At 55.0% G+C, this 16970-nt stretch overlaps 5 protein-coding genes across 5 annotated transcripts; all 5 read right to left on the bottom strand.

Moving 5' to 3' along the window:
* Window positions 1-461: 461 nt before the first annotated feature.
* CPAR01_03923 (uncharacterized protein) lies at window positions 462-1987 on the bottom strand (the record flags this gene model as incomplete). Its single annotated transcript, XM_060488207.1, has 3 exons — window positions 462-491; window positions 559-1678; window positions 1890-1987. The coding sequence occupies 3 exons, from the start codon at window positions 1985-1987 to the stop codon at window positions 462-464; spliced, it is 1248 nt and encodes a 415-aa protein (XP_060352413.1).
* Window positions 1988-3713: 1726 nt separating this feature from the next.
* CPAR01_03922 (uncharacterized protein) lies at window positions 3714-9209 on the bottom strand (the record flags this gene model as incomplete). Its single annotated transcript, XM_060488206.1, has 3 exons — window positions 3714-3757; window positions 3810-5436; window positions 5490-9209. The coding sequence occupies 3 exons, from the start codon at window positions 9207-9209 to the stop codon at window positions 3714-3716; spliced, it is 5391 nt and encodes a 1796-aa protein (XP_060352412.1).
* A 561-nt stretch (window positions 9210-9770) lies between these two features.
* Window positions 9771-10259, bottom strand: CPAR01_03921 (uncharacterized protein; the record flags this gene model as incomplete). Its single annotated transcript, XM_060488205.1, has 1 exon — window positions 9771-10259. One exon carries the CDS (start codon window positions 10257-10259, stop codon window positions 9771-9773), a length of 489 nt encoding a protein of 162 aa, XP_060352411.1.
* A 3600-nt stretch (window positions 10260-13859) lies between these two features.
* Window positions 13860-15278, bottom strand: CPAR01_03920 (IFRD domain-containing protein; the record flags this gene model as incomplete). Its single annotated transcript, XM_060488204.1, has 1 exon — window positions 13860-15278. The coding sequence occupies one exon, from the start codon at window positions 15276-15278 to the stop codon at window positions 13860-13862; it is 1419 nt and encodes a 472-aa protein (XP_060352410.1).
* Window positions 15279-15872: 594 nt separating this feature from the next.
* CPAR01_03919 (uncharacterized protein) lies at window positions 15873-16082 on the bottom strand (the record flags this gene model as incomplete). Its single annotated transcript, XM_060488203.1, has 1 exon — window positions 15873-16082. One exon carries the CDS (start codon window positions 16080-16082, stop codon window positions 15873-15875), a length of 210 nt encoding a protein of 69 aa, XP_060352409.1.
* Between the last annotated feature and the right edge of the window lie 888 nt (window positions 16083-16970).

Below are 16970 nucleotides of genomic sequence, written 5' to 3'. Positions count from 1 at the left end.
AGAGAAAACGAGATGGCGCGGGTATGGCCGCGAAGCGCAAATGCGAAAATAGAGACAGGGCAGAATATCAAGAAAGATACCTTAACGGTCCACATCGGAATGACTCGAGTTCCGAGTCGGTACTTTGAAAACAATGCTTCATTGCCCGCGGCAGGTCTTGATCTTTTGAAATTTCTTTATTTAATTCTTTTTCTCGAGGCCCACCCTGAATGGTCCCTTGGCCCCCAGGTGATCGCTCTCGCCTTACTGGGCTAGGGGGCGGTTGTTCCGGAGTACCCGCCTCCCAACTCTACCATGGAGCTTTTTGAGATTGATTTGCGATGAACCCCCTTCTATCTTTTCCGAGGAGAGGGGCAGTCACGGGGAATCTAGATGTCACTGGGTATTTTCCAGTTTTATGCAGCTGTGGTGGGAATGAGTGTACTATGGTCAAATGACGCAGAGATAGCTTCAACTCTTCTTCAAGCTCTTCCAACCTTGAACGACAAGATCTGTGTGAAGACAGCGTTAGGATACGTGTATGTGAGTATCAAAAAAAGGGGGCGAGGCAATACTTACATCGTTCTTCCCAACCGTGACGAGGTGGTCTTCCGCGACCCTCTGGCCGCCGGCGCCCTCGATGTACGCAATGGGCGCGTCGCCCATGACCTTGCGCGCCGCCTCGCCGACCGTGGTGCCCTTCTTGACCAGCACGCAGTCGCGGAAGACAAACTTGGACTCGGCAGCGCCGGAGGTGAAGGAGGTGGTGTTGCGCACCGGGAACACCGGGACGAGGCCCAGGATCTCGGCCGCCTTGGAAAGCACCTGCACCACGCCCGTCGACCCGAAGCGGTAGAGCACCATGTCCTTGAGGTTCTCTATCCGGTTGCGGTTCTTCTCGTCCAGCTCTTTCAGGTTCCCGCCCGTAGGGTCCCCTTGCTCGATCAGGTCCTCCCGCGTGTCGACGAACTCGCTGCCTTCCGTGTACTTGATGTACCCTTGCTTAGCCATCTTGCGCAGGAAAATTTCCGAGATGGCGGAGCACAGCACGATCGTGTTGGGGTCCTGCATCTTTGCAATCTTTGCAATGTTCTTGTCGGCGTCCGGGTGGTCAATCTTGTTGAGCGCGATGACGGTCGGGAACTTTTCGTCGGTGAAGGCGTTGACGACGCGGTCAATCGTCTCGGCGTCCCAGTCCTCGAGCGGCTCCTTGATGCCCAGCCGGTCCAGCGCCCGCGCGACCACGTTGGAGGTACTCCCGTATCCCGAAAACTGACCCTGCAGCGTCTCGACGGCCGTGGCCTTGATGGCCATGTGCCGCCGCCGGATCGACCCCCACTTCTCCATCAGGTTGCCCCGGATCCAGGCCACGATCTCGCCGCGCAGCCAGGCGATGTCGACCGACGGGTCGTAGCCGCGAGTCTCTTTCCCCTCGGCGTCGACGGTGCCCGAGGCGTCCACCACGTGTATCAGCGCGTCGGCGTGCCGCAGGTCGTCGAGGAACTTGTTGCCTAGGCCTTTACCCTGGTGCGCTCCCGGCACGAGGCCGGCGACGTCGAGGAGCTCGATGGGTACCGAACGGCGGCCGTCGATGCAGGCGCCGTAGTTGGGTCGGCAGCGGTCCGAGACGCCGTGGCGCGCGCAGGCGCATTCTATTTGGAGGTAGCCGATTGCCCTTTGGGGATCGATAGTTGTGAATCTGCAAAGGGAGAGGTATTGAATGTTAGTGGATGCTGCTGAACCACCAACGAATAAAATAGAATCTCAAGTATATGAAGGAGGCGGCCAGGGTAAGGGTGAGAGTTGGAGCGTACGGGAAGTTTCCTGTTTTCACGATATGTCCATCAGCGACCAGGTCGGTGGGCGTCGGGGTTTTCCCTTCTCTCGGTCGAATGGATTTGGAGGTTTACGGACCAACTTTTGACGAGGCGTCTGTGAGACTGTTGAGCGTTGTGCTCTTACCGGCCGACGGCTTGCCGACCAGGCCGATGAGCGGATCTCGAGGCATTGTGGCGGTATTGTAAGGTAAAATTAGGGGAGAATGGGAGACGAAGGGGGAGGAAGGAGGCGGTGAAGTAGTCGTCGGGCAAGATGATTATATGGCTTGCTCCCTCGCGCAGTCTCGCGGTGGGCTCAAAAGTCGTTCGAGGTGTAATAAGTTTGCGAAAGGGCGTTGCGCACACAATCTTATCTTTATCGCCGAAACCTCGCTAATGCAATGAGGGGCATTCCCGGTCGTCGGTGATAAGTGTTATCGAGCGGGAATGACGTAGGCGTTAAACCGGGCCACGAGCGACGCATCGTCGGAGACGTGAATGCGAAATGAAGAAGATGCTGTGCGTTTGGGCAAGACATGAATCGACGTATCTTTCTGACTTACTGCGCATTAGCTACGGAATAAACCAAATGTCAATCCCGATTGATTGATGCTAGAGCTCACTAATTGACTTGTAGATTGCTTCTACGTGAATTAGTTTGCGACCTGTCACCATAGATGAGATGGAAACTGGTCTGTTTATTCCTACCTGTATATGAATCTTGACCGCCCTCGTTCTATCCCTTACGAATACCAATGAAGACGCAGCTCTCAACAAGCACCGTCCGTTGTAGTCGATGTCCGAGCGGTACGATTCTATCGTATGTTGGCTCACGGTCCTACATAAGGCCATGGATAGCTTGTTTTTTTGTGACCTTCGTAGAGGTCACGGGTTCAAGTCGACTATCACCATTGTTTACTTGATAATTATCACTGCACATTTTCAACCCTGCATTTGTTCAGTCAGACAATGGGAAACCTTTTCAAAATAAAATTTGTTCAATACTAATACATTTGATTTAGGAATCCACACGTAGAACATTTGACACTGAAGATATCCTGCTTCTCATTTTTTCCCACTGATGAAGTCCTCTTCATACATAGCTTATGTCTCACACCATAAATGGGCGGAAACTTCTTGTACTTGCCATCGGTAAAGATAACCGTCGACGGCAGACCCCGCGCACCCTCTACCGGATGTGCCCGTAGTTCCCTCGATACAAAGTTTCCTCCTATAAAATACACCAGTCATATTCGGTGCCAACATTGTACTTCAACCATCAACAAAGCAAGATTCACCTCATTCAATTTCACTATCCCCTTCATCTGGGAACACAATCTTCACATTTGGTCATAAATCGTCAGGGCGAAGTAGAGGTTCCATTATCCACGACTACTATTACAGTCAAAAACCCCTAATGGTATCTGCCATGCGTCACGGCTGCTCTTGAAGGAAAAACACAGCAGCCCAATATCGAGAATGTGGTATCAACCAACTTTGTCGCGCGTTCCAAACCTATTCCATGCCTTTCTTCCTTCGGCACTGTCCTCAACGCAACATGGCCAACTGAGGTCATGCTGTGCTGTCGTTCCCTTCCCCCCTCCTCCTCCACCTCGAAAACATCGCTAAAACGCAAAAGCCATCAATTGCGTGTCATGTCGTCGTTAGGTTGAGTAGCGAACCAAATCCACCTCCGTCGTCCCCTTCCGCTTCCTCCCTGCGGCTGTACAACTTGCCCCCCTTTTTTGGTTGGTTGCCGCTGCATCTCTATAGCAGATGGGAGAATCTGCATCCAATATGTTCAATGATTATAGCTGATCATGTGTTCAAGCTATCCAGTAGCATCAACTCATGTAGTAGTGCTTATTTTGTGTGTTGTATGCACAAACGATTCTCTGTGGCGAGGAATCATTTTGTCTAGAAGGTATCGGTCTCATTGCTAGCGACTGTGCCAAAGGTGTCTAGATAGTCAGTCAGCTTGCGGCTCAGTTACTGTAAATGTAATGTGCTTACCTCTCTTGCGACGTCGCTCTTCTCTGGCGGCTTCCTCCTCCGCACTCTTGGGGGTCATGGCTCGCGGCCCGGAAGGCCTACGCGCAGGCATGCCACGAGCACCGCTGAGATTGCGGTTCTCCGGCTTAGGGCTGCCGGTGTAGTTGCTAGTGCTGGCGGCGTGTGTGCCAGGGCCAGTGCCGTAACCACTCTCAACACTGTTGTAGGGAAGAGGGCTGCTCTTCAAGGCCAAGTTGGAGATTCGCTTCTTGGCGGGCGTATGAGTCATCTCATCCATGGGCTCCTTAGGCGGCCTGGGTGGGCCAGCTGGGGAGGAGGACGTGTAGTAGTCGCCACCTGTCGCGGGGGAGCCATTGCTATAGCTATTGGCATTTGGGGGGAAGCGGTGCAAGCTGGTGGCTGAGCCGGCCCAGTCTGCAGATCTGGGAGACATAGGCGTATCGTAGTCGTATGCTTGGCTTTCGAGGGCAGCCTTGAACCTCTCAGTCTGTCCTTGACGAGGCTGGGGGTGTTGGAGATTGACCGAGTTACGGTGCGCCTTGTACTTGGGGTCCTCAGGGGTCATGTAGGTTGCAGGAGGATCCAGGTGCGGGGGCTGAGGAGCTGCAAGATCCTGCTGCGAGAATCCAGAGTGCAGTTGGTCACTGCCGCCAAACTCGTTCTGGTACCGGTCGTCGTATCGTAGATCGGATCCAGATCGGGATGGAGGATGTTGCAGGAACTCGTCTTCGTGTTCCTTCTTGCTAGAGCCGCTGCCCCGGAAAGCCTTGCTTACGCTTGTAGCCGTCGACTCGGACCACCGAGAAATCTTGGGGAACCAGCTCGATGACCCCCTCTTATGCTTTTTGCCCTTGTCCGTTTTGGGAGTGTTGTCATTGCTCAACGATGCGTTCTGAGCGGCCATGGGTTGAGGAGGAGTGCCCAAGGGCGCAGAGCCGCCACGAGAGAACTCCCGAGTCGGTGTAAGCATACCTTGAGGCTCATGGTAGTTGTTCTGGGAGATGTACTCCTCCTCATTGTCTTCGTGAACGGTGCTGATGCGGTTTGGTTCGTAGGCCATCTTGGAAGGCCCGCGAGATTGGGCAAAGGATGACATCCCAGAGTGGCTGCCCTGGCTAGTGGTAGAGGTGCCAGCCTGGCCTTCGGGCTCGTAGCCGCGATCCTGCTCGTACTGCATCTCCGGGGTGAGGTTCTCGTAAGATGGCCGGCCGCTAACCATGCCGGGTCTCATAGTCTGTGCTTTGAGTGTGTCGACCTCGCCCAGTAGCTGCATGAGCATGTCCTCGATCCTGCTGAGATCGTTGGCGCCCTTGTTGCTGAGGCCCTTGAGCGCCTTGCGGAAGAAGTTGCTCTTCTTGGCGGTCTCATCGAGAGTGCTGTTCTGAGATGCAGCGCTGTAGCCCTTGACAGAACGAGGAAGGCTGCCAGGGTAAGCACGGGAGCCGGCGACGGCGTTCTTGACCGTCTCGTCAGTGTTCTCCTGGACCTCCTTGATGATGACGTCCTCGGTGTTGGCAAGAAGTTTCTTAAGGTCATCAAAAGAGTTGCGCATTTCAGCCGCAGAGCGGACCAGCGTGACGAGAATCTCCGTGTCACGAGCGCTCCGTTGAGCATCGCGGACCATGAGCTGAGAACTTGTTAGCCATTTTCTTTTCATGTCCACAATAACGGGATACTCACATGTTGCATCAAGGCAATAATGTCCTTGGATTCGATCCTGTCGATACCGTTGCCAGTGGCGGCATCGTACAGCGGCGAGTTCATGCCCTGGGAAAGACCGCTCAGGTGTCGTGAGTGCTGAGGTGCGAAGAAGGGGTCTTCTGCATTCATATCGCCAAAGGGCATCATGGCCTTGCTGGTGGGCTGCATATTGGGCGAGTGGATGGGACCTTGAGAAATGTAACCCTCATCCAGGTTCTTGTGCCCACCCGGACTGTTGGCGTGATACCCAGCAGCATAATCTTCGAATCCTCTGCCACCGAGCAGGTCGGGATGATCGACGGGGCTCGCGCCATCATAGGGATTCGTAATGACAGTATCGCGCTTTCGCTCAGCCGATGTGCGTCGCCACTCGTCCTCATGCTCTCCACTGGCTTGTCGGTGGTGAGCCATGGTTGCGCCGGCGGCGGCTCCCATGGCGGCACCGGCAGCGGCCATCCCATAACCACCGTGGCCGCGCGGGCTGTGCTTCTCCGAGTTGTACTCCTCGTAAGACTGGTCATAGTCGCTCTGGCGAGGCGTGCCTTGACGAGGGGTGATATCGCCGGGCCAGTGGTCCCCATCGTTGTGGTCGCTGCCGCCGAGCGGCTCGCGGACCAATGACGGATTGGTCAGCGCATCGTCGTCTACATATCCGACCTCAGGCATCGGGTCGTCAAATGTCGGCATGGCACTAGCACCCATCTTGGGCTTGTCCTCGAGGTCGAGACGGTCGACGCTATGTGCCGGGGTGTTTGCTGGCTCCCGGCCTTCCATCGCTCGCTGTTTGAAGGACTTGTTTCTTGTGACTCCCTCGGGAACCCATTCTTCAGCATGTTCCTCGTCGACCTCCTCCACTGTCGGTTGCTTCGTCTTGTCTTTGGCGGCCTTGAGAGCAGCAGCTGCTGCGCCAACCGCACCAGCGGCAATTGCCTTTTCGGAGGCAGTAGGCGAGTGCCGTGTAGACGTAGAAGGGGAGTTTCTGTACCTAGCAGGAGCAACCTTTCTACCATACTCGTCCAGGTCGTACTCTCCAGCAAACTCTCTTGATCGGTGGCTCTGGCGGCTCGAAGTAGGCGTGCGACTGCTCTCGCGCTCACGTTGCTCGAAGAACTCCCGCTGGTCAGCGACAGATCTCTTTTCTGGGCTGACGTCGCGCGAACGGGGCTGAATGTTGGACTGGTCATCGTAGGAGACATTGGAGTCTTTGGCGTATGACACGTAGGATTCCGGTCCATAGGAAACATTGGACTCGTTACCGTACGATACTTGGGAGTCCCTGTAGTCGTATCCAGAGCCCGTAGTAAGTTGAGACTCAAGCATGGAGCCGTCCACGAGTGAAGCTACGTTGGACTCGACACCGTTTGGAACATGAATAATGTTGGGATTCGCAGCAATACCACGCACAGCCTGTCCGGTAGAAGTTGCGATCTCGCTGCCCTCCGTGTACTGGCTGTTGCGGTAGTCTTGTCCACTTCGGACGCTACGATCATCCACAGACTGCTCATCGAAGCCCCGACTCATCACATTACTTGGTACTGACGCCGGAGAAAGGGCTCTCAGATCAGTGTGGGACGCTTGAGACTTGGTTGGCGAAGCGGTCCCATGCGACATCCTCGAGTCACGCTGGGCAGCCGTTTCGCTACCAGCCTCCGTGTAGCCGGACACACTGTAAATTGGGCTCAACCCACGTCTCTCTGGCTGGTAAGGGACATATTTCAACGGAGGCGGCACATCCTGCGTGTTGTAGTAGTCGTAATCGCCAGAGTCCACATAGTCGCCTTCGCTCTCCGTGACACGGCTTCGATCGTCGTAGTCGTCGTATTCATCGCGGATTTGTGACGAAGGACTTTGGCTGAACTCCGAAACCTCGCTTTGCTCCAAGAAATCTCCGGTTCGTGACCGAGACAGTTCTCTCAAATCCCCGTGAGAGATATTGGCGTGCTTCGTGCCTAGAGTCTGTTGCAAATTGGTCATTGGTGCTGCTTGCGTTGGCGTTGGCGAGGAGCCAAGGGAGGCGTTGCCCCGGGCAACCTCCTGGACAGAGGCTCTCTCCTCCATGGCGGAATGGGGACGATCGGTATGAGCCGAAAGAATTGAGGTTCGCGTCATTTCGGAGGGATTGATCTCGCTCATTAACGGCATTGGCGGCGCGGGAACCTCTTCCTCGTGGAACTCTTCGTCGTACTTCTCGCGACCTACACTTCTGCTTCGAGCTGAACCATCAGCACGCCGGCGCCTCCGCTGCCTTCTATCCTCCGATGATGGCGATGCTGCGTTCATTGCGGCAGCGGCAAGCCCAGCTGCTGCTGCACCTCCAACAGCGGCCTTAAGCGCGCCATCGCTCCGCCGTGGTGTATCGTCAATGGAGATAATGGATGATTCTTCCACCGATTCGCCTGCAACGCTTCGGGGAGAGTCAACATAGTCGTGGCGAGCTTCCCGGTCTCTGCGTTCTCGATGCCGGCTGTCGCGACCGGCTTCGCTGCGCTTATCGGCGGATTTGCGTCGGTCTACCCCCAGTTCCTCGCGAGATAGAGACGTCCCTGTTCCTGTTGATGTGATGGAGCTGCGGCGGCTTTCGCGCTTGCTCTGCTCTCTCTTCAATGCGCTCAATTCTGGCAGAATAAGTCGACGAATGGCATCCTCTACCGTTTCGAGTAGTTTCGGATTATTGATGGACGATTTGGAAGCTCCGGAGCGGACCGAGCTTTGGTCGTAGGAACGGTGGCTGGGAGAAATGCTGGATGATAAAAGACTGGAATCTGCCCCAGATAAAACAGAGTCAACATGGCCCCGACTGGAACGTCGTCGGGGTGATCGCGTTCCTTCCGATTGCTTCTCGCTAACACTACTTGTCCGACTCTTGCTCGAACGGTGCTTGCGATCTTTGTCTCTTGAGGATCTTTCCCCCGACACCTTTCTTTCGCCGCTGTGTCTTTTGCTCCTACTGCTCTTTGCATGATCAGCTATCGCGGCGCCAGCCAATGCGCCTGTGACGCCGGCCGCCAGCTCATTGCCCCGCGACGTGCTCTTACTGCGTCTTTCGGAGTTCTTTGTTAATACTGTTGAGCCAGAGCCATCGAGAAAGCTGTCTTGGGGGATTGCCGAGATGTCGGACATGTTGGGAGCCAGATATGAAGACTGAGCATCAGCATCGGGAATCAATGGACTCGCCGGCCGACGACGCCGTCCGCCGCGGTGGTCAATTTCAATGTCGATTGGGTTTCTCGAGACGTTAGACTCCTCCGTAGCGGAGGCGTAGGACCGCATGCTGTCGGCGTCCTCGCCCTCGAGAGCTTCAACGTCGAGGTGCGAGGAGGTTGCTGTGGTGGACGGCAGAGGCACACGGCGGGTCAACGAGGCCTTGCGGGTGTTGCCCTTGGTCTCGGTGATTTGGATATGGTCACCGCGGTGCTTCTTGGACGGGGTCAGGCGCACGCGGACGCTGGGTTTGCGTTCGACTGTTCCCTCGGGGCCAGGCTTGCCACCCTCGAAATACTCAATGAGGAGGGACGTCTGAGAACGATTGGCCCTATGGCCGCGGGTTTTGATGGTGACAGGTGTGCCGTCGTCGGGCAGAGAGTAGTGGGAAGCTTCGTCGTTTGGCCTGGACACATCGGTCGCCAGCTCGGTGGGGGTGACGGAGTCGGTTTCGGTCGGGGCAGGGAGTGGAGGAGGCTTATTCGAGTCAACACCCATTGTGGTGCGATGCTCGAAGGCCTCGGCGACGGAGGGGCTGTTGATGCGCGGGCGCGGATGATGAGTGCCTCGATCAGCGGCTCACACCTCTATTTTGGATCTCGTCCTTTCCCTCGATCGAGGAAAGAAGGAGAAGAGAAGAGGTGAGGAGAGGAGAGGGTGGGTGGATTTGCCGGCTGTCGTCCAAGGTGGGCAAGGATTTGTTGTGGGTGCAGTCGCCGTCAAGACATGAGGAGCACTTCGTTGCTGCGGGGAGGGTGTAAAAAAAAAACTGGGCGGGCTGGGCGAACAAGCTGTATCTGAAGGAGCTTTCACACCTGGCTGCGAGCGAGACACTGGGATAGAGAGAGAGAGAGAAAGTCGTTGCGGTTCGGCGATGTCTGCGAAAGGCAGCGAACGGAATATCCCCCAAAGAAGGAAGGAAAAAGACACAGAGAGACCTGTGGCCGCTTATGCCACAAACAACGCAGTGCGCAAATAGGACCCGAAAATAAAAAAGCAACGATGTTAGTTTGAAATTGCGGATTAACGTCGAGGGACGGCTGAGTGAGAAGAAGGAGCTCAGAATTGGATGGCGCAAAGGAGGGAAGGCCAAGTGGTGAGAGTGGAGGGGTGAGGCGAAGGTGTGAGGTTCGCAAACTGGGGTGGCTGGGGGGTCAGGCCGTTGCTTGGGTGTTGTTTTTTCCCCGGCGATGTTTTTGCCCCAGTTTGCGGATCTTTCTTGGTAGCTGAACAAGAGAGGCAGGTAAGCTTCCAGGGGTCTACCGGCCTGTCTCTGGCCTTAATTTCTATCCGTGTAGCGCCGTAGTTGACTTTTTCTTGTCTTTGGGCAACTCTTTTGTCGTCGCGGAGGAGAAACAGGTATCGGCGAAACGGAACGAAACAAAGGTATGTGTTGGTTCGAGGCAAGGGACAAGTGGTGACTCTAGCGAGTGATATCGGGTGCAGCGAAGAGAAGGATATTGGAAGCGATGTCGAATATAGCAAACGGGCGGGAACGATAGTAGCTGAGCAAAGGTACAGTAAAGAGCAGATAAGGTATCCATCCATAGGTACTTCATGAGGTATCTTGGAAAGAGGCAAGCCGGGGGGTAGGGGGGTAAGCAGATAGAGGCGACAGGCGATGGACAGGCGACCTGACAATCTTGGATGATGCAGGCAGGCCGCAAGACTGACAGACAACCTGGAATCAGCACGCACAGAGAGAAGCACACAACAGGCACACAGGCACACAGGCCAGCCCAAACGGACAGGGAAGTGCGGTCGAGAGGGGGGAACGCTTCGTCGGGCTCTGCCTGGGATATCCTTCCCGTCCAAGCTGACCCTCTGCGACCTGTGCTGCACCTATTTTGTTTACTCGGTACAAGCGGGCCACTGCAATCACCTACGGTCAAGGTATGTACACACGTAGCGCCGAGGATGACGGCAACGTGATCGCGGGAGCGGCTGGGCTGGGCCGGGTTTTGGGTCTTTGGGCTGGGACGAGGGATGGCAACAGCCAACACCACCGTGACAACCATCTACATAGTAGGTGTATTCGTACCTACCTTACCTTACGGAGTACCTTTCAACACTTACTTGGGCCGCAGCAAGCAACCGGACACACTGGCAATCTTCTGTCCAGTCCCTCCCCTCCTCGTCTCAAATGTTAATGGCCACAAAAGTTGACGTGAGAATCGAGAAAAGCATCAGATTGAGAAAGAGATTGGTCCGTCCACCAAGTGTGATGCCGTGACAGGGTGGAGATGGTTGATGAGTTGTCCCTCGCTCGCTTCCCGAAAGGAGCTTAAGAGGCACCAGAAGCATGAGGCGACGGGCCAATTGCCGCCGCAGGCCTGGGGCGTGTGGGAAATCGGGTCCCTGCAGGCCTGCAGAGCGTCCTGCACGCTTCTCAACTTCGAATGTGGTCGAGCTGTCGAGGTAACCAAATGTGCCTTACATCTTCACATCCCTCCTCTCACAGTACTCGCAGGTGAAGACAACTGAGTGGTTAACGTAGGAATACCTGGTGTTGTCTGTCCAGACTACAGTGCCCTCGTGGCTCATGTGCAGGCCTTCTGTTGCAACGGGGCTGGAACCACTCAGCGGGATAGAATGCACCACACATCTCGGCCCCCATGTCACGTCTGCTCTTCTAGCTGTTTGAACTCGGTCAAACGCAGCATTGTCAGAGGTCCGATTCCTCACCGCCGTTATGTCGTCCCGCGCAGCCGTTTGCTCAGCGTTGGAACCTGTCCTTGCCTTGACCCTGCGTGGCCAAAACGGTTCCCCTTTGGCCATTGTCTTTGTCGACTACCTACCCATTCCATTCCTATGGGTGTCTCGATATGAGGATACTGTTCACTGTGTTCAGATATCCATCATACCGGCCGGGGTCACTTCGATATCTCGATGCCTTTGCCATAACCTTGTCTATCGCTCCGAAACACTCTCACCCACCCCGGTCACTCCCAGCCCCTCGACCAATATAGATAGATAGTCTTACAATCTTCCTTTGCCACAAAGAGACCAACTTTCCGTCTTTTCTCTATTATCCCTTTCGTACGAGAACAAGGTTTGACAAGCATTTCTTCCCTCTCCCAACCTCCCCTCTCTCTGATCACCTCACAAATGCAATTTGCAAATAGACGCCAGACGCCATCGGGACGGGCTTTTCCCACTTCTGTCACCTCTATCCACCTGTGCTCAAACGGGATCCCCTGGAAACCGGGCCCCCACAGCACACCAGAGGTGGGACTTGCGTGGGCTGGCTCGGGCGCCTGTTTCCAAGAGTGATGTTTCCCGTCTTGAAGTGCTAAATCAAAGCCAAGTGGGTTCAACCTCTTTTTTGGCTGGGCGACGGGAGGATACCGATCATCCACTAGACAAGGGTCTCATCGTCGGCGCCACGAGAAAATAGTCTCGAGGTGAAAACCGAAAATAAAATTGGCACGGGGAACCTTGCCGGGACAGAGCCACCACTGACGGGAAGTCTGAGTGACACTTTTGACACTTTTTTTTTCGACCTGGCGGCACGCTGGCTTCTTTGTGACGAGGTATTGATCAAGACTTATTCGGAAGATCATGATTGAACCTCGAGATTAAACGTCTGAAACATTTTCGTCCGTCTGTTGCAGACGGGCGCCGCCTTGTGAACCGGGCAACGAGTATGACTTCCCTGCTGCCCCCAAGACCTTTCACTTGAGTCCGAGCTCGAGCTCTTCCACACTTCCAACATCGAATGACGTTCGTACGTCATCTCACAAGAACAAGCCGCGGCCCCCAGAAACACACGGACGCTGCTACAAACAGGGGATACGATATTTCAGCTATCCGATGTGCCGATTCCCATCCCTCCCATCACCGCCTCCCGTTAGTGGTCACTGTCTCAGTCCTTCATAGAGAATCGAGTGCGCAGTTTAGGTAAGTCGAGTAGAGGGGAAAGAAAAAAAAAAAGGTTGAAACACAATACGGGTAAATCGCCACTGCAACCAAGCGAAACGGTACTCCAAAAACCCGCGCACCTCAGCTCTCGTCTGCTTCGTTCGACCCCACGAGGCCTCGAAAACAAACGGAATAGTCCGATTTGTCCACGTACTCCAACCGGCGGTGGCGAAGGCGCACCTCGACGGGGTGGCCCAGACTCGATGGACTTTCCACTGCTCCTCCGTCTGGGGTCGGCGGCTCATGCCGGTCATCCCGCTTCCCTCCCCCGACCCGACCACGCCCGTTTGTAAACGTATGTTGAGTGGTCAAGAAAGGTTGATGTGAGTGCATCAAGTTGGGTTCGAATTCGAAGCCATAGGAGCACGCTGCATATCCAGAGTCTAGGGGCTTTCACAGTTTCAACGACCTACTTACTGCGAGCCATTGGACTGCATCGCTGCCCCGTCTCTGCAATTGTCCTGCAAGTCAACTTGAGCGGGATTTCATCAGCGCCGTCTGTCAGTTGGCCTCGGTTCACTTTCGTGGCCCCCAAAATGGGCAGCATCACCTTCCGTTTGTCGCCGCTCAACCGTTCTCCCTGAAACGAATGCCACCCGAACATGTTGCCTCCAGGACACATACATCGGCATCCCTCCATAGCTTCTTCATTGGGTATCGGCCAGGACACTCTTTCTGCCGCCCTCCCGTTCTCTTTCCCCCCTCCTTCCAGCTCGTACCCGACTGACCACCAACGCTACATCAAATGGCAACCGTATATCCAACCTGCTGTGCGACATGTGAACGCCGCCCCCTGATGGATAGGTGCAGTCGTTGTGTACCGCCGGCGGCGTAAGTCTTCCATTGAAAATCAAAACTAAATGGTGTGAAGAGAAATCAAAGAAAACATTAACACATCACAAGTTCAGTCAAAGTGAAGCCTCAGTTTATCAACCAATGTCAATTCCCAATGATGTAGGCTAAGTGTATTTAGCAACGAGGATCCTCCGCTCTGTGGTATCTTCTGCCTCATTTCGCAATACGTAAGGGTTATGCCTCATACTATGCGTTTCGTATCCCCTTTTTTTTTGTTGGACCGTAATGCTCTATCGTGAATCTGTACATAGGAAAGAAAGCATGCCAATGCAATTCTCTCCACCAATAAATGCTGCTCCCAAGGCATACGCCATATTCTGCCCATTCCTCCCACACTTCCCCAGTCGCTGCTAAGAAGCAAACGATCGCCTTCTACCTCCTCATGTGCTTCGCACTCTTGTTGGGACGCGCTGCGTACAGCTGTGCCGCGGCCTCCTCCGTCTCAGCGTTATCCAGCAGCTCCGCCACAGTAGGGTTGTCGTTGAAGTGCGTAGGCAGTCCGCCGCCCAGGATGGTTTTCGTTGCCTCGACACGCGCCATGAGAGACCACGAGTCGATGAGTACAACTGTAGAACCTAGACGAAGCTTCTCGCGGTACCCGAATGCGCGGTTCTCGCCGTCGTCGTCGTCGCCCCTGCGGCCCGCGCCGGGATCGGCCTTGGTGCCGCCCGTGTGCGGGTTAAAGGCTGGACGGCTTGCGCTCGAGTAGCCCGGTCCCTTTCCGTGCTCCAAGGACGAGACGATGCTGGTGAACTGCTTGCGCAGGTGTCGTCTGTCCCTGCGCGCCGTCTGCTTGACGGAGGGCTTGGAGGCCTCGGCCATGAGAGCGATGAGCTTCTTGGGGTCGTACTGGAGGTTCATCGGCTCGCCCGTCTCCTCCTCGTGGTCGCGCGCCGCCTCGAAGATGAAGGCGATGTTGAAGCCCGCGCTCGCTTGGACCTCCACGTCGGTGCTGTCGAGTTGCTCCACGAAGGCTTCGATGGCGGAGTAGACGTTCTCGGTGATGTCGTCTACTTGGCTGGCAACGAAGGCCCAGGCCTCGAGGGCGGAGGTGACGACGTCGCCACTGTCTGCTGCGCCGACTGATTCACCGTCGCTTTCCACGATGGTGACTAGGTATTCGAGCAGCTCGCTTGCTGACTCTTCGCCACCACCGCCGTACATCGTTGTGACTGCCATTGCCCAGATCGTGGCCGCCTTGACGTCGTTGTCGTCGTCGTCTTCAAGGGTCTTCTCGAGTTGCGGGTAGATGTCGTCGAACAGGGAGTCTGATGGCGTGGTGAGCAGGGTGGCTGAGAGAGACTTCAGGGACATGAGGCGCTCGAGGGAGCTACCTCCGGACCTGGTGTTCTTCATCAACGCTGTGACGATGTCTTGTAAGGAGTTGCTGACTTGACGGCCGCCGTAGTGGTGTTTGACAAGGTGCAGGTAGGACATCAGGGTCGCCTCGCGTCTCTGGGTATTTGTCCGCTTGCGATCTTGCAGCTCGACGATGCGATCCTGTAGTAATTGCGCCCAGTTGGGTTCTGTTGCCTCGTCCAAAGCGGTATCCGAGTGATTTGACAGGGTGCTCATGGTCATGCCATCATCGTACTCGGAGTCGCTGCCTTCGTCTTCTGAGGCGTAGCGACTACCAGCGCGAGAATGTGCTGGGGAGTTGATCTGAGAGTGGCCAGGAGAGACGTTGGGCGAGTTTCTCATGGAGGCGCGAGCGGACTCGGGGCGTGATTTGGCCTTCTTGGAGACGGTCTTGCCGCTCTCGCGAAGAACCTTGAGTCTGAGGTCGTGCATAGTGGCGACGGTGTAAGGTGGAATGTGTGTGTAAGAGTGGTGTGTAGAGTGTAGAGAGAGAGAGAGTTGCTGTGAGCGGAACTTCTCGTGGGAGAAGACCTGTATATGTGTGGGTTGCCTGATTTGTGAGAATCGGGGTCTAGGACCTTCTGTGCTTGTAGCGCGGTGGCGTTTCTTTGAAGATGGTGTTGCTTCTAATTGTGTTTTGCGTCCTTCTCCAACAATCCATGGATGGTATTCGGCTTCTCTATATATAGGTCAGGGAGGAAATCCGGAGATAGGTCGAGACGCAAGGGTGAGTGCGTCGAATCCGGAGATAGGTTTGGACCGTACAAGTTGGTGATTACCTAGCGGCTCGACGAGTATTTGAGAGAGTTCAAAGGAAACCGCGGAAACTGGAAACTGAAAGATGGGCTTCGTGAGTCACCAGACCAGACCGTCTTTTCGGAAGTGAGGAGGAGCTTGGGGATTTTTAGGGCAACGGTTGAAAAAAAAATAAGTTGTGGAGGGTCGGAGAAGAGTGGTGAAGGTGGTGGGTGGCAGCGATAGAAGAAGAGGGCGGCATTCACATTTCATCAGAGGGGAACCCTTGATTCACCAAGGATGCCTGTCGGGTGTCGCACAGGGATCGCAGAAAAAGAGCGAGCGAGCGTTGTGGATGACGAATGACGAAAGAGACTTTTCAATCGTGTGTAGGGCGAGACACGCAGCTGGATGCAAGGTTGAGCTCGGGGACAAAGCAGCAGGATGGACAGGAACGGCGGCGGCGGCAGCAAAACATCCGGCAAACAAAAATCCAGACATCAGGCGCATTTTGCCCCTCCATTTCTGACATACTGCGTATTCATGCGTACTGCGTAAGGATACATCAGTCAACTTTTGTCACTCCACACGCTCGAGGTCAAGGACTCCAGGATGATGTCTTCCTGTGGGGGCAAAGTGGGCGTGGTCTGTCCGCTCGCGCATTCCTGGGAGGTACCCCTGTAAGCAGATCATCCCCCGTCCTTCTGGTTACGTGGTTGCGGACGGAGTGTGGTCCTCCACTCACTGTTGAACTTCTGCCCGTTGAACCGCAGTGTTCCGCATTCGAGGGAGAAAGAAAGCCATGGATGACTGTGATGTAGCTTGTTGCTTGCCTTAGGTAGGGAGTTACTGCGTATGGGGAGAACATGGGGCCATTCGGGATTGTGAGATGGATGGGAAACGGATACGCATACAGGCGAGGTGAAGTGAACCCAGCCGGCATCATCTGACCGTTTCTAAGTCTAGACATTCACGGGCGGCGCCAGTGAATCCCTGGTCTCTCACCCGCCGCCTAACCAGATCCGTCTGGATCTCAACTCGTCCCTATGGCTTTTGTTAGCGATGGGCATGAAGGGGACCAGTGACAGTTTGCGACAACTCAGGCCACCCGGTGACAGATGAGCAGATGCAACCCGATCTGCCCCTAGGTCAACATTATGTCGATAAGGCAGGACAAAGATACCTATTGTCATGCGTGAGGTACACGACCAGTAGGCCTCAGCCGAAGCACGACTGTATCGTCCGCCTCGAGCAGACGTGGAGTAAGGCACATCGTCTGTCGCTCAATACTACTGCTGCCAAGGTACTTTCACTATTCTTTGTTATCATCATTTATATGTTGATGAGAAAATACTCTTTGAAAAGCGTAGTATGATAGTCATAATTACA

The sequence above is a fragment of the Colletotrichum paranaense genome (assembly GCF_030867605.1).
Source record: "Colletotrichum paranaense strain IMI 384185 chromosome Unknown Scaffold_3.1, whole genome shotgun sequence".
NCBI classification, from domain to species: Eukaryota; Fungi; Ascomycota; class Sordariomycetes; order Glomerellales; family Glomerellaceae; genus Colletotrichum; species Colletotrichum paranaense.
Note: the sequence above shows the minus strand (reverse complement) of the source record. Positions and strands in the feature narration are given on the sequence as shown.